At 40.3% G+C, this 21,211-nt stretch overlaps 1 protein-coding gene across 2 annotated transcripts in view; it reads right to left on the bottom strand.

The window, feature by feature from the left end:
- The window catches only part of dnah2 (dynein, axonemal, heavy chain 2), a 134,649-nt gene that overhangs the window by 38,786 nt on the left and 74,652 nt on the right, over nucleotides 1-21,211 (bottom strand). For both annotated transcript variants that reach the window (XM_026936299.3, XM_053233435.1), the window contains exons 36-54: nucleotides 20,878-20,981; nucleotides 18,383-18,572; nucleotides 18,055-18,235; nucleotides 17,753-17,880; nucleotides 14,005-14,157; nucleotides 13,261-13,386; nucleotides 11,587-11,805; nucleotides 9,637-9,754; nucleotides 6,915-7,051; nucleotides 6,219-6,356; nucleotides 5,930-6,088; nucleotides 4,796-4,948; nucleotides 4,542-4,633; nucleotides 3,659-3,857; nucleotides 2,097-2,321; nucleotides 1,495-1,599; nucleotides 589-777; nucleotides 338-423; nucleotides 108-238 (exon numbers count right to left, since the gene is read on the bottom strand). In XM_026936299.3, coding sequence (XP_026792100.3) covers nucleotides 108-238; nucleotides 338-423; nucleotides 589-777; nucleotides 1,495-1,599; nucleotides 2,097-2,321; nucleotides 3,659-3,857; nucleotides 4,542-4,633; nucleotides 4,796-4,948; nucleotides 5,930-6,088; nucleotides 6,219-6,356; nucleotides 6,915-7,051; nucleotides 9,637-9,754; nucleotides 11,587-11,805; nucleotides 13,261-13,386; nucleotides 14,005-14,157; nucleotides 17,753-17,880; nucleotides 18,055-18,235; nucleotides 18,383-18,572; nucleotides 20,878-20,981 — 2,833 coding nt within the window. The remainder of the gene's footprint in view (nucleotides 1-107; nucleotides 239-337; nucleotides 424-588; nucleotides 778-1,494; nucleotides 1,600-2,096; nucleotides 2,322-3,658; nucleotides 3,858-4,541; nucleotides 4,634-4,795; nucleotides 4,949-5,929; nucleotides 6,089-6,218; nucleotides 6,357-6,914; nucleotides 7,052-9,636; nucleotides 9,755-11,586; nucleotides 11,806-13,260; nucleotides 13,387-14,004; nucleotides 14,158-17,752; nucleotides 17,881-18,054; nucleotides 18,236-18,382; nucleotides 18,573-20,877; nucleotides 20,982-21,211) is intronic.

Below are 21,211 nucleotides of genomic sequence, written 5' to 3'. Positions count from 1 at the left end.
TAAAGCAAGCAGCAAACAGTAAATTGATATATGCTTTAAAGACATCTAAAAAACATTTGTTTATAACTTTGCCCATTTATAAAATGCTAAATAGGGCAAGTGCATACCAAATATAGGTGGTTGTTTGTTGGGACAGATGCTGTGGTAAGTGAGATCAAACAAGGAGCCCAGTTTCTCAGTCAAAAGCCCAACAAATGCCTCCATATCTGCTTGATCCACCAGCCGATCTGAAAACACCCTTTACACAGACACAATGAGTAATCAGCAGAATGTTGACTGTAATATGGGTGTTTAGCTATAAACACATATTTGTGTTTATATTTTTTGACGTAATTACCTAAAGCACTCATGTATCCAAAGGCGTGTGATGCTCTGTTTGGTGTCATGAAAGTCCCTATGAGATCGCAGTAGACCTTGGAAGACCTGAAGCAAGAAAAAAAGAGAGTGTTAAAATGATTTAATGAGAGATTAAAATAACACTAGTCCATAACGCACCCAAATCAAGGAAAAGAATATGATTCTTCCAAACCGTAACCTTGTTTCTGAAATATATGTAGTTGCTAATACATAAAATAATTAGTATTTCACCTTGGAGATGTCTCTGAGATTGAAGAGGTAGTGTATTTTAGCAGGAGTGGGTAAGAAGCGGGCAGTGATGGCATAGTACAACTCCAGCGTAGCCTGAGTCAGGATATTTCCTATGGGCTTAACCTCTTCCTCAAACTCCTGCAGCTTCTGGTTTATCATTGTTCCGTAGATACGCTTGATCTGAGACTCCTAGAGACAGAGAGAGCGGGTGGGGCGTGGGGGAGAGGGGGCGCACATAAAATAAAGACGTTCAGTGGATCAGAAATGATCACATTTAAAAATGAGAGTGGTAGAAACATATGAGAGAGTGAGGGATGATGGGTAGGGGGAAAGAGATCAGCAAAGAATACAAAAAGAGGAAAATGCATGTGGGAGATAAGGTAAGGGAATAGAAAATGAAGTGATATGGAAAACAAGCTAGATGATACTTATAACAGGGCATGGTAAGTCACAGGGACAAATTGGAAAAGATTAGATGAAAATAAATGTTAAACAGCATGTGGGGGGGTGGGGGGTGTAGTTGAGTGAGCTTTCACTATGCAAGAGGAAAATCAGAAATGAGCAGCAATCAGTCAGTCAGGAGTCTTTTTATGCATTCTGCCAAATCAGCGAGCCTCCAGTGTTCCTACTCTTATCATTATCATCATTTTCATTGCAATTCTGCCAGAGCAAGAGACACTGAGAATGATAATGAGCAGAATACAATATCAACAAAGGGGCAGCTAGGGCGAGGACACACACAGGCTCAATTACAAGACATATTTCACATAATAAAACATTTAATGTTTGGATTAATGGTTTAAAACTGCACGTTTTAAATGAACAGGAACAAATTAATTATGGCTTTTCCTGTTTTATATTAAATCAAAGGAGTTAGTGTGGAGTTCCATGTGGAGGCTCACTCACCGCCGGGAATGTCATGTTGATGAGATTGAAGCGGCTCTGCAGGCGGCCTGATATGTGAGTCCTCCCTCCACCAGGAGGCCCCATGGAGGAAAGCAGGAACATGTCCTAAAACAGAGGAACAAAAAAGAGCAGATGGAGTCCGGGTGTGTACACAATCTTTAAAGACCCCAGCCAGATGATATTTCCTTTGTTTTCCAGCTTCATACCGACCTAAACCAAGTAAACAACAATTCTCTGAACAGTAATTTCACAATCTCTGTAAAAATTGCACCTTTAAGCTGCAGTCATGGTGAAAATTTGCATTTCACATCTCCTTGCCAAATAGGTGGAAATGAAATATTGAAGAATTTTTCTGCAGTTAGTGTTTTAGCCATAACTTGGCATCTTATTTGTGTCTAGCAATATTGTGGTGAGAATAATTAAACATTAGAGATTTGCTACAAGAAAACTGATTTGCACCAGAGGTCTATGAGACAAAACTGTTGATTATGATTCAGAATAAATGCAAAATGCTTTTTAACCATATAACCAACAAATACAAAGAATACACATAGCCTGTTATCCTTCTCTCCCCCTCACAGCCACAATCCCCACTTTCTTACCTTGACACACTGTTGCGTCTGTTTCTGACGGTCATACCAGAATCCATAGTCAATCCAAAGTCGAAGCAGCTCCAGAGGGGGCTGAGAACCAAAGTCATCCACTGCTGGCATGTTTAGATCATCCAGGAAAGCCACCATCTTCTTCCCTCCAATAGGTACATACACACCTTTTGTGCGTTTCTCCACTCGAGACTCTATGATTGCCTGCACGTTGTTCGAGGTGGTCTAGGAGAGGGACACACAGAGAGTTAGGCTAGGAGGAAAACCAGGACAAGATTTTGAAAAGATTAGGTGGCCATGAGGAAGAAAAGAAATAGCAAGAGAGAAACTGATGACACATAGAGGCAGTGATGGCTGGTCATGATATCAGATGGGAGGGCTAAAATCAAATAGTAGCTTGACAATGAAACTATTAGAGTTGAGCAATGCAATGCAATCATGAGGTCTCTAATGGAATAATAAGAATGATGTGGGGCAAACTATTACACACACAGTTAAAGACAGTGTTCTAAGTCTTTCAATTCCATAATGCTCTACTGGGTTCATGGTGTGTTTCCTCTGAATACAAAACATGGTAAACAGAAAAGTTGTAACCCTAGAAATCCCCCTCATTCATGTTCATCACACCCACTTTATTTAATCATTATACACTGTATGTAATTCAGGTAACTGTATTTCATGTGCACCTTCTCATTAACTGCTGATGAGGTGTTACGGATGCATCAGCAACGTGAACTGAAAAATATCAGCCAAAAAAGCGCACAATATCTAGGGGGAATTTCACTCTGCGTAAACACATGACATGACTGTCACTGCTAGGTGGCATGAATCAACAGTCTGGGCTAGAAAGAAATCAGCCCCAGCCTCACTTATTCATATTATTCTGTGTATTTATTTTTTATAACCATTGGTAGCTGCACTTGGCTCCACAAAAGTCCAAAACAATCCGCTTTAAGCCATTTATTAACAACAAAAAATAATCTGATGAGAATGGCAAAAAAATCCTATCACTGATACCTTTGTATCTTTGAAAGACAGCACTGCTAGCCCATTTATACCAGCCACCCTTGCACAGAGGCTTAGCAAAAGTAAGCAGAGATTGGTAGGATATATAATAATAATAAATGATGATGATAATGGCTTAAATTGAGGATGATGGTGGTGATACAATGTGCCTCCTGGATACAAGCTGCCATAAGTGCTGTCTTCAGCCTGGGCTGTAATACATAGCAGCTGACTCAGCTAATTGCAGCTGCAGGAGTGGAGGACAGTAAGAATAGGCAGAGCCCAATTTGACATCCACTATCTTTCTAAAGTACAGGCCCAGCTCTGAGGTGAGATGACTCAGGTAAAAGTTAAGTCTCTGAGTGGGTCAGATTGAGAGTCAGTTTGAGAACTGTTTGAGACAAAGACAACACCAGTACACAGGACATTGTAGGTCTCATAGTAAGAGATGCCTAAACAAACTGTTACTTTTATCATATCATCGCTGCAGTGCTCATGTGTTCTCAGGATGAATGAATGAAGAATTGAATAAGTGAATTTTGACTACTTGTGGGTACCTGAGAGGACATATTGATTGTAAGCATAGTCCATTTGGTTGGATCCAGGCCTTGCAGAACACTCTGGGCCACTGAGGTCTTCCCTGTTCCTACAGGACCTGTCAGCAACACTGGGTACTGGCCACAAATGAGAGCATTCACCAGGAAATTATATCTCACTGTGTCCACAGTAGGAACCATGATCTTATAGAATGGAGCACTGCAGAGAGAGAGAGAGAGAGAGAGAGAGAGAAAGAGAGAGAAATTTTGGGTGATTTATTTCTATCACATTGGTTCTTGCTAAATTTCTCCTTACAAAAGTCCTGTCTTATACAGAGAAAGCTCTAGACAGATGGAAGTTGGAACACTTAGTATAAGAGGCGAATAGATAGCAGAAAGCCCAAAAATATTTTAAAAGCTAGTAAAAGAAGAAGAACGGAAAGTTGAGGGAAAAGTACAGAGGGTTCAAAAAATAGAGGGTGAGAAATAATGTGAGAAAGGAGTAGAGATGGCAGTAGGGGTAGAAAATGGAGCTGAGAATGTGGACTGGAGGAGAATCTGGCAATGGAGGTGAAAAAGTTCAGATAGAGGGGCTGAAAATTGAAAGATATAATAAGTCAGAAAGAGCAATAGAGGGATGAAAAAGTTTTTTAAAACTGGCAGTGAACAAAGTATCGGACACAGAGTGAAGAGGCAAAAGGACAGAGGGTGATGAAATGAGAGAAAGACATAAAAGCAGAACGAGAGAGAGAGAGAGATAAAGACCAAGTAATTAAGAAACACAGTATATGAATAGAGCAGATGACTCATAATCCTGGGCAGGTAGCCACTGAGGAAGTGTGCAGGTGGCAGCACCTCATGGGCTTGGAAACACGGAGAGACACAAGGTCATACAGTCACTTACGTGGAGTTATAACGCCAGCCTTTGGGCAGCTTGTCCTCAAATGATGACCAGGTTTTGTTCTTAGCGTCAACATAGTATTCATAGATGGTGTCCTGATCAAGGTATTGATAATATAGGATTTCAGCAGTAAGTTCATTATTAATACTACTATAGTTTTCTTTTGGATTATTAATATATTGAGTAAAACACTTTACAGTCATACAATAAACCTTTGTATGAGTATGTTGGTGGTGTGGGCATATGTAAAGTAATACCTTGTTAGGAAAGGTGCCCTCCATCTCTCGTAGGAAGTTGTCCATCTTCTTACGTCCATCCTCATCCACAGATGCACAAACAGACCAGATCAAGCTGAAGAGGAACCAGAGCTCTATCATGCGTCCATAGTTCTCACTGTCATCTGGGTTCAGCTGGAGGGGAAGAAGAAACTGTTCATGTTGAGTCTATGCATGGGTTGTGATTTTCTTTTTAAGGTCCATGGCACACTAAACCAATCAACCAATCACTACTGATGATTCCCTCTGTTACGTCACATTTTGTATGAAAATTTGCACTTGAGCACACCACTAAGACTACAGCTGGCGGCCAACAAGCACTTATTCTTGTGTACGTTTATTGCATCAAAAAAAAAACAAACAAACAAAAAAAAACTTTCCATACCAGCAGGGGCAGTAAACTTTTCATAAGATAGAAAATTAAAAGACCCAGTATGACCGAAAGACAAAGCCAGCATCCCAAATCTCATTAGCCTGTCTACAATTCTTACAACACAGTCTGGAAATTAAGTGCTTCGCCAGTTCAGCGTAACTCAAATTAAGAAAATTTGAGTCAATGGTCAGTCACTGAAACGTATTAGGATCCGAGGACCAATAGTCCGCATGGTATGTCAAAGCCTGTAGTAAAGAGGAGCAGAAAAGCCTATATGGGAAGTGGTAGCTCAGTGTTTAAGACACTGGACTACTATTCGGAAGGTTGTGAGTTCAAATCCCACCACTACTTGAGCACCCTTAAGCAAGGCCCTTAACCCTCAACTACTCAGTTGTATAAATGAGATAAATGTAAGTTACTCTGGACATAGGCATCTGCCAAATGCTGTAAATACTCCACAAGAGAATTCTCTTTTTTTCTAAGGTAAGTTTAAAATTAGACACTTGTTACAGGTCTAGAAAAACTTTTCAAATTACAAACTGCACCTTTAAAGTGTGCATGTGTTATATCAGTGGCATACACTATGTTTTTTGTGAATTAGGCAACAATTTAAATGTCGATCATATCAAAACCTGAATGGGAAACCCTGTTAATTTCACCTGCTTTTTGAGTTCCAATGTTTTCTTTTACTGAGAATTGTATTCATAAGATTAAAGCAGACAGTGTAGGTGCAATGATCTCACCCCATTTTCAGGATTGGCCAAGGAATCATAGAGTCTGCAGAGAGAGATGACTCCATTCAGCTCGGTGATTGGTACCAGCTCCTTACAGTGAGTCTTCCTGAAGCTTATAGTCTTTTCTACGTATCTGTCAAAGAGGCGTTTCAGATGATCTACCTCTACCTATGGGGAGTAAGAGACAGAAATAACAAGATGAGGAAAAGGTTGTGCATATGGAAGAGAACAGTTATCATATAGCTATCAGTCACAAGGCAAACTAATGAAGAAAAAATTATGGCATCCTTTATTGAACCTTCTGCCGCTTGTCAATCCAAGACTGAACGTAGGGCTGCCATCCAAGGTCTGAGTAATCATTATACACCATTCCGCAGCGGGACACTGTTGCTGGAGACGCCACTGCCAGATCCTCCACCTCAAACAACAGGGACACCTACAGAGACACACACAGAACAATGTAACCAGCTTTTCTGGTAAACTAATTATTTTTAACAGTCGTGTAGAAAATTACTATATATCCCCCAGCATCCTTTAATCTAATCTTTGCTACATTTGTAATGTCTGTGCCACTACTAAGGAATATAATTTTTACACTCTCCCCATACTGGCAAAAAAATGTACCCAAAACACACTGTTGAGGCAGTCAGTAAATCTTTCAGTAAAGTATGTCATGAACTCCCCATTCAAAGGCATTTGCAAAGCTCTAAGTACATATGATTTATTCTTTTAGACATGGGACTATGTTTCCAGAGGGAAGAATTAGTGATTATGTCTAATCAATGCATTCAGGTAGGTCTAATTGTGCATAGATACCATATGTTCATGAAAGGGTAAGTAACTCGAATTATTTTTTTACTGAATTGCTCCAGTATTGAAAAGTTTGGCTGGGGAGAAATGACTGGAGTTTTCCTTTGATATAAGGCAGTTGAATTTGTGCTTACTTTTTGACAAGTCAGAAATAGTGTGACATGCTTGATATGTAATTTCATACCTGTTCAGGCATGGAAATTCTCTCTCCATTAATAAGCGTGAGGACTTTATTATCATCCATCACTGAGTTCATGCTTTCAATCCACAAAGTATCCACTGGACCGTCAAACACAATCCATTTCTCATCCGGCTTCTCATCTGAGCTCAGCAACATGAGAGAGACAGGGAAGGAAGTTAGAAAATAAAGCAAACATATAATGTGCATCATTACATAGTCTCTCTCTCTCTCTCTGTTTTTATCAATTACTATCACAAATATAGACAAATGGATTCGTAAACATGCCTTGCTATCTTTAATTCTCTGTCTATTTTCCTGTCTCTTTTTATTTCTTTTCTCACAAACTTGTGGCCTTTTTGTGGAAAATGTTCTGTTAGTTTTCTAGCTTTCTTCCTTTCCCTTCATCTGACCATGTGTCTCTCATTTACCGACCCCACAACAACAACCACAACACAGAACAGTCTCTCTGTCTTATACGCACAGAGACTTTCTCTCACTCTCTCTCTCTCTCTCTCTCTCTCTCTCTCACACATACAAACACACACACACAGACTGACTGACTGGGTAAGCATGTAACATCAAACCTGTCACACACAGCTAAAGCAACTGTCATTTCTGCTTTGGATGATCTCCCTTCTCCAAGCAGCGAGGAGGGGAAATAAACAAACAGAGATGAACAGCAACAGATGCTAAACATATGGAGGCACTGCAATGCCTGATTACACCACTCAAACATAAAATTCCTCCACACCAAGCCCTACATGGTAACAAGACACAAACAAAACCCGGAAAGAAACTCAGGAAAACTGCTGCTGGAAAAAAAGCATAATGACAACAAAATATGTAAATGGAGAAAACTATATAGATTGTACTCAAATAGGCAAACAAAAGTCTGTGATTGGCTGGGCTAATTGGCAGGCGTCAAAAACAAAGAACTGTTTCAGTTCCACAGCTTAGCATGGCAACCTGTGCACGTTTGGCACATGGTGGTGGAAAGAATGCCATCAGTTCACTCGCGGTAGGACAGATCAAAGTGGCCGTAAAGCTCTTCCAGAGACACGGCCTTGGGACTGACCACAAACTCCTGTTGGAGAATGAACAGGTCTGCTTTATTGCTTACAGAAGATAGACAGAAAGAGAGAGAGAGGGGGGGGGGAGATGGATACACAGTAAAGAGAAAGACACTGACTCATGAGGGACACCACAATGAAATGAAATGAAATGCAAGCCACAGGGGCCCACACAGAGTCAGACCAAACAGCGAGAGAGGGTTAGCAACACAGAGAGAGAGGGGGAGAGAGAAAGAGAGAGAGCTACATCATGTCACTCATCAACAGTAGCTGGCTTGCTGCAACAGAGAGAGAGAGAAAAACAGGCAGCAGGGAAAGGGGATCTCTTTTGCACTGACAGTCCCATAGGAGCTGAGCTATGCAGCACACACACTCTCCCATGACACACACACACCACCCTAACCCAGAATACTGCGGTCTCTCCATTCTGCAACAGACTGAGGGAGAGACAGACAAGCAGGGAATGAGATAGAGGGAGAAAACAGAGATATTTTGGCCCACATTTCCACTCACAGCAGGACAGAAGATTCTGAAGAGAACAGAAATAAGTAGGTACAGTAAAGACACAGCTCAGAGAAAAATGCCAAGCGTGACATTTAACCCGATCATCCCATGACCCTGTCCATCCTTAAAAAAATGATAAGAAGACTAACATCATAAATACAAGGAAGACATCTGTTGATAGCATCTGTTCAGTAGCCGCTGTAAAGAACTGCAGAGAGGCAGATAAAGTAAAAAGGAAAACATAATTAGTGGAGCTGACAGAGTCATGCTGAGTTGACATAACAAGAAAAGAGAAATGTCGTCAGACACCTTCTGGGCCCTGAGACGGAAACAATCTCCAGTCAGCCTGTGACCGGCTGTTCTTTTGTGTGTGCCCATGTGTGCATGTGTGTGTGTGAATTTGTTGTGAGGCTGAGCTTAAAAGAAACAGAATGTACACCACCAGTGTGAGGTTGTTTTCCTCAGCCCACACGCATGTGTCAGCCTCAGTGCAAGATATCGCAAGAGCTGATGACACAGTTATATTCTGCACACACACACACACACACACACACACACACACACAGTTTCCTTAAGCTTGTAGGTGATCAAAGAAACAATCCTGACAAAAAAGAATAGGCTAACCAAAATCTATAAAGTCCATTTCCGACAGTTTGTGTAACTAGACATTTAAAGACAAATTGTGCATTTCAACAGATAGCGTACAATAATTCTATACCTATAAAGTGTGCCTAGGTTTACCTGAGTGCACATGCAAGTAAAGTGTACCTAAAAGAGTTGCAACTAAGTCTCAACCGTACACAGGCCCTGTACTCACAGATGACCTTTGGTGGGTCAATGACTGACTTCAGTAGTGACTTTATCAGTTCATTCTTCTAAGGCATCCTCCACACAATTTTTACAGATTTATCATATTTTCCTTCCTACCATTCATTCATTAAAGTTATTTTTTATTTTTCAGGCTTATACTCATATCCTTCTCACTTTTTAACCACATTTCTTGACCTTATCTGGTGATTGTGTCTATGTCTTATTAAATTTGTCTTATAAAAACTTTATGTAAGTGCTAGATAAATAAATAAAATTATTATTGACAGCCCTATACAGCAACCGCACTTAACCTCTTCCATCTGAAGTGCACCCAACAGTACCTGCACACGCAGCTCTCATAAGAGAGGACAGAACGCCGTCGGTCCACTCATTGGTGGAGAGGTCATATTCACCATAGAGTTCTCCAAGACTCACTGCTTTGGGGTTCAGAGGACATTCCTGAGGAGTCATAGGTTAAAGGGCAGAGGGGGAAAAAAAAGTGGACCGGTGTCAATGAGAAGGAGGTGCGAGTAAAATGAAGGATGGAAAAAGAAATTGAGTTGAAATGTCAGACAGGGAGTGGCTGCTGGAATGAGATTTTGAAGAGTAAGAGTGAAGACAGTGTCTGTGTGTGTGTGTGTGTGTGTGTGTGTGTGTGTGTGTGTGTGTGTGTGTGTGTGTGTGCACGTGTGCCTGCATGGGTGCATGGGTGCGTGCGTGTTTGTGTGAGTCAGAGCATGTGGAGATGCTGAGGAGAGATAATGAGGAAGCTGGAAGAGGTGATATTTCAATGGTAGGACAGAGACGGCTTCCTGAAATAGATTATGCAAAACGAAAAGGTGTTGAGTCAGACATAAAAGAGAGAAGACAGGCAGTGAGAAATGATGTGGATAGATAGATAGATGATAGATAGATAGATAGATAGATAGATAGGATGAGAGAAAACTCTGGAAAGAAAAAGTAGCATGTAAAAACTACGGCATTTTGTGTCACAGAGGGAGCAGAGAACAAGATGGACCATAAAACAGGGAGCGAAAGCCATGAAGGCTTAGACACACACCACGACACCATGTTGAGGTAGACAGAAGAGAGCAAGAAAAACAAGAAAGCACACTCTCTCCTGGATTGCACACAGACACACACACACACACACATACACACACTCACACAGAAACATCATTAAAGAGAAGACATCACCAACAGGTTGAAATGCATGCTTTTAAATCTGATTTATAATACATGATGCAGTTCTCACTCTATAATCATGCTTGAGGTGCAGTCAAAATGAATCACGTCACAAATTGAAAATAGCTCTAACCATCTTATTGCTCACTGCAAAGCACATGAAATGGGTGAAAAAAGGGCCACCATGGAAAAATGTAATTATCCATAATTGTAGCCTCTGTTAACTGGATTAGAATTGCACACATTCCTCAAAAAGGCATGCACAAGAAAACATATTATCACAACAATGTGTTGTAAGTGCTACCAATTATAGTGCGCTAGCATAAGAAGCTCTGTGGTTTTATCAAAACTCCACCATGTTAGCTGTAAGTCTGTGGAGTGCTTTTGTTCTGTGTTAAGCATCCTGAAGAGCACCGCAATACCTGTGGAGAGTGCCTTTGATGACTGTTGTTTTGGTGTCAGGGATGCAAGACGATGGTGGGTTACAGCACTTGCTAACGGTGGCTCATTTTCATACTAATGAATGCCTTAGGATAGCCTCAGACAACAGCCGCTTTAGAAGGAGCTCTGTGTCAGATCAGTGCTTCTTCTTTGGCATTAAATCGTCTCATGTTTGAGATAATGAGATCGCAATATGACAAACTTATGTTGTGCTATTGTTGGAGTGAGCATTTGTCTGGAATAATGGTTGAGCTTTGAAATGCTTGCACTGTGTAATTGATATTTATATTCATGGAAAATTGGAGCTTGCAGTATTATTCACATATTTTTGGATTCCTTCATTTAACTCAAAAGCAATTAAGACATTTCAAGAGTAAACGTATAAAGTGTGTTGTTGTTACATGTTATCTGATGTTGTGCAAGCGAGCAAATGCTTTCTTCATGCTTTGTGTATGCCTGTGCATTAAGTATTTTGTCTCCTTCATCATTGTACTGTTGTTAGATAGCAGTTGGTGTAAAGCACTAAATGAACTTTTTCAGAGTGAAGTACATAAGCAAAGGCTCAGAATAAACCTGAATTATTGCACTACTGTATGTTAGTTATGTGTGCAATATAGCCTGAATCTTGAAATGGTCAGGGAACTCTAAATAGCCCCAGGACTCACACGGACAAGGTTGAAGCCAGGTTCGCCTTTGCGATGCATGGTGCACAGGGTGTTCTGTAAGATCCTCCAGGTGACCGTTTTGCCACTTCCTGTCTTGCCTACGATCATGGAGGAGTGGCGTGAGTTCTTGGTTTCGTACATCTGAATGACTTTGGTCAGGGTGAAGGGAGTGACCTGCAGACCGCTTTGCCGAAGCTCTGCTTCTATAGTTTCTCTCAGCTACAGAAATGGAACCACACATGAAAAACATACATAACCATACAGTAGTATATAATAAGGTGGACAAATAAACAGCAACTTGTTTTTCGGAATAGTTATAATGATTCTTAAGAGGGTAATAGAACTGTGCAATATTATTGGTTTGAATCCCAAGTTGATCAGCAAGTACAAATGAACTGGCGAGGAGTATGTCTCAAACTTAATAACCATAAACAATCCCAGCACCCCCTAGAGTGAGACACACACTCTTTAGAGCCAGATTACTACAAAGGCATTAAAGCACTCTTGCTCTAATTCAATCCCTCTCTCATTTCTTTTTTTACCTCATTAACTGTGTACAGAAGCACGAAAAGAGAAGAGATCAGAAGCATCTTAGCAGGAACACATTAGCATTAAAAACCGAGGGTGGAGCTCTTTGCTCAACATGACACTGCAATGAAAAACTTCACAATGCAAAACGGACAGACGAGAGCAGACGGTGTAGGGGAAAGCCTGCTGTCAGTGTATGCATGTTTGAATGAATGCAAATTTGTATATGTGTGTAAAAGTGAATGTGGGTACATGCTGTTCTTCCACCTCCTCTCTCTCACACTTGATTGCCGCTGATACATGCAGCAGTTGCCGCCTGTCTAGACTTAAGATGTGTAGGCGATGAGACACATGCTGGGCAACACATCTGCATTGTGCTGCATATCTGCTGTGTATAGGTACACTTAGACACTACCCTGGTACACAAAGGGAGACCTGAAGCATTTGATGAAGCCTTGTTGGCAGCTTGTGTGCATAATATACAAAACAGAGTGAGGATGACTCAGATTTGAGTCATCTCAGACACGTTTAATGATTCCTTAGGTATTTAGCAAAGTCAAAAAATGATTTGAGTGACTACCATTTGATGCACTTGGGAACCTGTATGCAAACAGAGTAATTTGAATCAGCTTCTGTGCGTCATTCGGCGTGAATGTTTGAGTGCATACAGTATGCAGCATAGAGTACAGAGTACAGTCTCTCTGCTGTATGTCTAATTAGAACCTGGTGGATGGGTGGGTAAACTGACCCAGGCTGGACACAGAGGTGAGGACTCGAGTTGAAATTTTTGTGACATGGGACTTGACATAATCAGAAACACAAGTGACTTTACTTCGTCACTCACTTGAGACACGAACTGCTTTGCAGATAAATACAAACAATTTTTATGATTAAAATAAACATGTTTTAAATTGGAAAACCTATTTCTGAGAGAGAAACATGATCAGGAGCATAAAATGGAGTGCAATAGGTGCTGGGCATGCTATATCCCATAGTCTGCAGAACCTAGTAATGTAACAGACACATTAACCAATACAAGATTAATCCAAAGCAGATAAAAAAGGGGGTACCAGGGACAGACTTACTTTGTCATTTTTTAAAATTGAGAGATGACATACCTTTGCATTCCCCTGAAATTGATCATACCTTGCCATAGTCAATGGTGGGAGTCTCGACAGCAGGAAACAGGTCTTGGATTATTCCATTAAACAGTGGGAGGTCAACCGAGGTTAGCTTAGCAATGTTCATGTCCTTCATAGACATGAGCAGAACCTGGGGTTAAAGAGGAAAAGTTTACTAAACTCCTCGAAAACCCGTTTCTCAAACCTATTCTTTAGTCATAACCTTAACTATTAAACAAAACTGTTCCTATATCATTATATGACATAATGCGTGTTGACACTGTTATGTTCTGTCTGCCTCTGTCTTTGCATAAGGAACAGAGAGCAGAGCTAAAACTGAGGAATAACATTTACTTTACATCGAGAACAGCATGAACTTTTAAAAATTCCAGAAATTATTATGTTTAATTATTCACACGGAAAAAGAAAAAGAAGTAGAGTTTGTACTCAGGTAGATGAGATGAGTCTTTTTTAAGCTTCCTTTCAAGTTTTATCCTTTTTGATAATTTTTTTTTTTTAAATCACAACCAGTATTCCCAACAGAGTGTAAAGCACAGTTTTAGTGTTAAATTCCTATCAACAGTGACACACTATAAAACACTATAAACACACACATGCAAACAGAGTACTTCCGGTAAAGTATGAATAAGTCACTACAGGCCTGAATGTGTTTTTGTTGTATAATATGGCAAAAAGTGTGTTTGAGGTGATTGTGTGCAGTACTATCTATGTGTGAATATGTGACTGTTTTTGTGGATGCATGTACAACCTCTTCATCTGCAACATCAGGACAGGCTCTGCGCTTCTTTCCAGCGTAGCGGAGCAGAGAGGTTAGCGCACGCAGGCCAAAATCATAGTGATCCTGCTTAGACAGCTGCTGCACTGCCAGACTGTAAAGTGTGAAAACTTTCTTAGCTAACACCTGAGACACACAGAGGGATAAGGTAAGAAAACGATGTGAGACTGTGTAACTGAAGTGGAAATAAATTGAGATGCAGAAAAAGAGAACATTCAGTATTTCTAAAACAACGTGTGTGATTTTCATTAACTGTGAATGGAAATCAATAAAAGTCACAGTGAGACACTGAGAAACAGAAACAGAGAGGACTATCAGTGACAAATTAGCACATGATCTCAAAATGTGAGAAGGGGAAAAAATGTAGTAAATAAATTTAGACAAAATGCAGGAAAAAAAGACAGAAAGCATGGTTTTGTGTTCATATATGGAAATGGGGGTGTGTCACTGAGTCTTTAGACGTGTCAGTGACAGAAAGCAAGCCTTGCTGTCTGTACTGTTTCATAATTCAGTGTCTTTAAAGGCTGTGCTTCAGTCACTAAGAAATTACCTGCAAACATCTGTAAATGGTTTGAAATGAGCCTCCAAGGCAGCAATACATCATGATGTTGCCAAGATACCTACATAATACTTTCTAGCCCCCAAAGGGCCCATTAGGCTAGATGCAATAAGGTAATTACATGACTGCTGAAGATAACAGAGTGAATATTCTGTGACTAGCTATTCTCATCAGAAATAAGTCTTATTTAAAACAATTACAGATATCCTGCATTTGTACACAAGCTGCCCCGTTCCTCATTGCTTGGTGTTTGCCATTCAAACAAGCTAACAAACAGGTTAGGTGACACATAGCACAGTATAAGGAACATGTATGCTGCCATTAAAAATCGGCAGGTGGGGGGAACTCACTGGGTAGCAAGATCTAAAAACAATCAATTTGGACATGACTGGAGGTCTTAATGCTTCAGGACACTATGCAAGTAAGCAGCACATGTTACATTTCAGAGAAAAAAAAATTATATTTAAAAGAGAGCAAAGTGCAAGAGTCCTTAAATACATAAATTTAAAGTACATAAAAGGAAGTCATGGGCATTCATATATACCAACATTTTTCAGATTTTGTAAGCCAGATAGTTAACATAAACTAACCCAACAGGATTTAAGTCATATTCATAAATTTGAATAATCTTCCCTGTTAACTTGACTGGACATCTGAGTAAACTTCGCCCCTGCGAGTGTAAAACTACTTGAGAACTGGGTGTCTACATAGAAATGTTCAAATTCATATTCGGACTCAAAGAAATGCCCATCTGGCCCACTTATATATACTGCCGCCAATCTGCAGTCTGGACAGACCCTCGAGTTATGCATACTGAGGTAAATGGACCACGTTATCTAGGGGTTATTACCTTAGCCACCAGACACACTATCTACAGCAGTGACACAAACAAACACAGACACACAAACACCAGAGGTCGATGTACGTTTGACTGTTTTTCTGCTAGAGACATAATTCTGCATGTTTATATTTGGGATGTGTGTTAGCTTTGGTTATCATAATGAACTCATTTTCCTCAACACTCATCAACCAGTAGACAGAATCTCTCAACCCTCCAACGTACACGCAAAAACACACACACCCACACACCCACACCCACACACAGGTAGCGCAAGCTCATGGCTCTCCGGAGACACACACTCCACTATCTGTCATGGCTCATAACACCAGACTTCCACACTTCAGTGCAACAGGGCAAAGAAACAGCTCCCTCTCGTCTTCCTCTTCTCCAGAGTTTCTTTTGCTCCATCTTTCTCTACCTCTTCCTCATCCTCTGCATCTCAATATCTATCATTCTCGCTCTCTGTCTCTTAGGTGCTATAGTCAGTCTAACTCCCACTCCAGCTGACATGACACAACATTGATATGTCCATTTCCTCCCATTTGCAGAGGTAATAGTCCTCTCAATAGCACATAATGATACAGGGATTATTGATTGTGTAAGGAGACAGGGAACAGGGGAAAGAGCGAGAGCAGGCTTGTGTGTTGGGGAAATAAAGTCTCACAATGACATGTGGGGATCTGTGGAAGACATGATGCTCGACCCTGTGGTGCTGCTCTTAATCTCAGGTATATTATATGTTATTCCAAGTCCAATCTCCAGAGCCCCTCTCCCTCTCTCTGCCAGCCAACTTATGCCAGCTTGTATGCAGCCCCAACAAATAAGGCTTTTCCATTAGGACCATGTTTGCTGGAGCAGGTGGGAGCTCTGAGTGGATTTTCTGGGGGGGATTTTATGCCTACCAGGCCACGAGTGTGTGTGTTTTGGGAGCTGGCGTTACACGCATTGTGTTGTTGAGCTTTGTCAGTCAGGCGTTTTGCACATACACCCACCTATACACACAGACACAATCACACTCCCAGACATACACACAGAGCATGCATGCTGTGTGCCAGCAGTAAACCAACAGTGGACTCTGTCTCCTGGTGTGTGTCTGTGAATGTGTGTGTGACTAGACTCATCTGTGTTTGCCTATCTGATTCAATCCCCTCCAGCTCCAAAGCCGAATTTAATACCAAACACTAACCTTCTGTCCAGCTCCCTCTCTGATAATGATCTAATTCTATTCATGATCTTTAGGCCTCTCTTATTGGATAATAAAACAGGAGTTGTATAAAAAGTGGATTTGGTAAACAGCCCTGAAAATCATTGCAGGATACATTTTTACTCTCTCAAGGTTATCCGTCCAACCAGTGTGCCTTATTCACATTTTCTCCAAAGTTATCTGCTATATCCTAATGATCCAGCTAAAATGCATATTATGGTTAGACATAAAATCATATGTTACAATATAATTATGTTTTGTATCATTTATTATACTTATTATTCATGTAGTAAGGAAAGCAAGCTTTCATTTGAGATGATTTGTATATGTATATTTGTACCTACACTATAGTTTTAAACTTTTATCACATGGCCTAGCAAAAAAAAAGGCAGGAACAACCTGTAAATACCTTTTCACATTTTTTTCTCATATCTACTCTGTCATATCTACTTTCATTTTGCAGCCTCACAAACCATATTTTGGTGTGAAAATGGACTGTCACAATTTTGTAAACAGCCGAAGAGGCTTTTAGCACCTATAATAAGATCAAAGGGGTGGTCACTACTGGTTTATTATTATTGCAATCAACCACCTATTCTAATTTATTAAGGCTGATAGTAATTGCTACCTTTGTGAAGGCCTGTGACAACCTGCTGTTATTTTCAGCACAAACGTGGCTGAAACAATCAATGTCTACAGAGACATTTTTCAAACAAGATTTTTTTTTAACCAGTAAAAAAGCTTTGTGAACATATCACTTGCCAAATCACCTGCCAAATAGATTTATTGGCAGAAAACAAAAATATTTTCAGCAGTGTGCAGTTTTCAAATGTATTTACACTGACAGACACAACTCATATTCAGTTAATCCCAGCAGGTGAACAGAATGCACAAACACACCTTAAATGTTAATGTGTTTTTCTGATTCTTAAACCTTAATAACAAACCTGGCAGCAACATCTCTGGCTTAGAAGTTGGCGTCCCTCACTTAGAAGTTGACTGAGGGTTAAGGTTAAGGTTAGGTTTAGCTTTAAATTGATTACACAAAGGGTTAGGTCGAAAATTGATCGTCCTAGTAATATGTTTGTGTGTGCTGAAAGCGTGAAAGCGACAGCACCTTGCAGTTGTTGAAGCCTTCTCCAAACAGAGTGATCTCAGCAATCAGGGTTGAGTCAGGCACCACCATAGAGATTGGCCTAAACATGGACTTCAGATTATCAGGCAATTCAGTACGACCAGCATAACCTAGAGGAGACCCACACACACACACGCACACACACACACACACACACACACACACACACACGTAAATACAGATATATATCCGGGTGCCACACTCTAATACTCAATTACGGAATACACATACCTGCTTAAATACGCAGAAAGAAACAATTAAAAATCTCACTGAGCAATATGTACCAGGATTCATAGTGATGAAAATGCCACAGGACCAGACCAAGCGGATCTCCTTGCCCTCGAAGATGAAGTTGGTGGCTCCTGCAGACAGTGCTGAGAGGATGGACAGGATCTGCTGTGCCACTACTGACAGCACCTCAATGTTAATGCGGTTAAACTCATCAAAACAACCCCATGCCCCTGTCTGGAAACAGACACACTCTTATTTATTACATAATTTGTAAAATTCATTATGCTATGTGTCATGATAATTCCTTATACACTATCCATTATGTTATGTTACATTTATAAAATACGTATATAGTATTTATTGCATGTTAATAACATAAACCTGAGCAAGACCGGAATACATGCGCCCCATGGATTTGAAGTCCAGACCGTCAGAACAGTTGACCACAATGACATACATGCCCAGAGATTTGCCCAGGTCTTTCACTGTCTCGGTCTTGCCTGTGCCTGCAGGACCTTTGGGAGAGCCACCACGGTGCAGATGTAAGGCTGTGGTCAGCGTCATATAGCACCTATAGAAGATATCACTTTTACTTACTCTGCTTTCAAGCCCTGCCAAGAGCATTTAAAGACAAACTGGTACACCAGGAAGTAATAACTGTAACTTTAGATAATCTGCTGTGTTTTGTCATGCTGTGCCTTTAACTTAGCAACCAGATGTTTGGTTGTACAAGTACAGTAGCTTTGGCCCCCTAGTGTCACACACATACAATATACAATATACAATATGCTGTGCATTGTTTAATATATACAATACACAAAGAACAATTAACACAGTATAATAGCATGAAAAATAGACTTGTCTTAACAAGTTTTAGCTGAACACTAATCTATACTTTAAACATAATCAACTGTGCTCAAATGTCTTTTTGGTTTGAGAGAATTCCATACATACAGAGACATCATCATACACAGGTGCCTTAAGATAGAGACTAACAGACACGATCACACACACACACACACACACACACACACACACACACTTAGAAAACTTACAAAAGGACACTCAAGACTTAAAAAATAAGTATATACACATACACACACACTCACACAAACACACACACAACTCAAAGACCGACACCGTATGCCCATTCTCTATGTCCTTGAGTGGGTTTAGGATGCCATGTGCTCATCAACATAAGCCAGGATTAGATGTTTCCTTTCATTTCATGGAAGATCGTTTTGCAGCTGCGCTTTTCAGTGCTATTTTACTGTTTCTAAAGGATGCAATAAAAATCAGCTATTGACTCTTGACTCTCACTTCCCATGTGGAATCCATGAATAATTGATAGTAGGGGAGAATCTTCACACCCCCACTGTAATGCTTGTACACCAAATCCCAGAATCCAAGAACAAAACATGTCTATCTCTCTCTTTCTTTTCCCTTCTTCATCTTTCTCTTAGATCAAATCAAATTTGAAAGGTGTCAAAAATGATTGTATTAAGATTTGAATATTGCCAAAACGTGGTAAATAATTGTCTCTGACTCTCTCTCTCTCTCTCACTCACTCTCAGATAAGAAGGTTCATTATCACCCTGATACAGATTTGCTCTGCTGCCATTGTCAGCTTTCCATTGAGTTTCACTCAGCTCATAATATTACTGTTAACATCTGGCAATGTTAGTTCATGCTGACCCTGAAGATGAGTTGTAATAAGATGTAATGTTTCTGCCTTGATCTATGCCTGAAATGCTAATGATTATTATGAAAAAGCGGATGCTACAATAACAATTCCACAGAAGGGTTGATATGATCTGTTGATATGATCAGTGTCATTAACTACAATACAAGTAATATCTGTAATAAAATGAAAGACTATTATATTCTGACAAATAATTATCTACTGATAGTTTATGAGGCAGCTATTCCTTGTACCTATACTAACTGTCCATTTTATGAGGTACACCTACCTGCCAGTACATTGTACATCAGAGGAAATAGACTACCATAGGCTTACCACCGGTAGTGGCATGTTAGTGTTATTATGTGGCACTGCTATGACTCTATCATGTGCAGTAAGAATTGAGTGCAGGTCCTACAAAATATAGCTCTTTCCATGCACCATTTGTGTTAACTGCCCTCTATCCCTTCATCAGTCACTAGTGCCTAACCACATTAATTTTGTACAGTTTCTGGATATTTTTGGCTGGTAGACCACAGCCTTTTCAACACAGCTGTAACACTGGGGTGTTTAACAACATTACCTACAAAGCTGCACTTCATACTCATACCAGCCCCATACACACTACCTCATGTCAGTGGTATTGCTGTGCTGAGAGTGATCCACCTCCCAAATTGACAGCAGTAGTCCCGATAGAGAGGGCAAAGGTAGGATGACATACTGTGTATAGCAACTGATGGGCTACAGTCAGCTAACTGTAACTGTGTAGGTGTATATGATAAGTTGGCCAGTGAATGTAGCTACAAAGCACCTAGTGTATGACTCAGAGTGTGTTAAAGCCATCATGGCTTTAACAAATGGATGCAAATATTGAACTTCTAATTCAAGAAATGTGAGTATAGGGACTTAGTGTGCTCAGGAAAATGAGTATGACATATAATAATATATTTTGCTTATAATGACCACAGGTTGTTGTGTGGGTGAGCAGCTACAATGGTTCTGTACAAGATCAAAAATGCATAAAAACACTTCAGGAAAACTCCTCCCACAGCAGCGGCAGCAGTGCACCAAGGCAGCTTAACACAAGAGCAGGAAGGCCGTTTGGCTCCAGGAAATCCAATAATGCTTCAGCTCACAGGCCAGCGACTGTTACCTTTCATAGGTGAAAACAGACATGTTGCCATGGCTACAGTACCTGTCAGTGAGAGGGGTGATGACTAAGCGGCCTGAGTTGCCCAGGTACTCATAACCGTACTGGAAGTGTGTATTGGTCTGTTTGATAATGCAGTCATCCACATCCTGCAGAGACACACACACACACACACACACACACACAAAACAAACAGATGGTGCTTTGATTAGTTATTTCATAAAACACAAAGTAATAATCTTTATTTATACAGCACTTTTAATTATTATCATAGAAATATTACAAGACAAAAAGTATTCATCATATGAATCAAATAAACTACAATCAGTAAGACAAATCTCTGAATCTATTAGTAACATACAAAGCATACTAGGGTTCA

Source organism: Pangasianodon hypophthalmus, chromosome 4 (genome assembly GCF_027358585.1).
Source record: "Pangasianodon hypophthalmus isolate fPanHyp1 chromosome 4, fPanHyp1.pri, whole genome shotgun sequence".
Lineage (NCBI taxonomy): Eukaryota > Metazoa > Chordata > Actinopteri > Siluriformes > Pangasiidae > Pangasianodon > Pangasianodon hypophthalmus.
The sequence above is the reverse complement of the archived record's forward strand: the minus strand, read 5'-3'. Positions and strand labels throughout refer to the sequence as shown.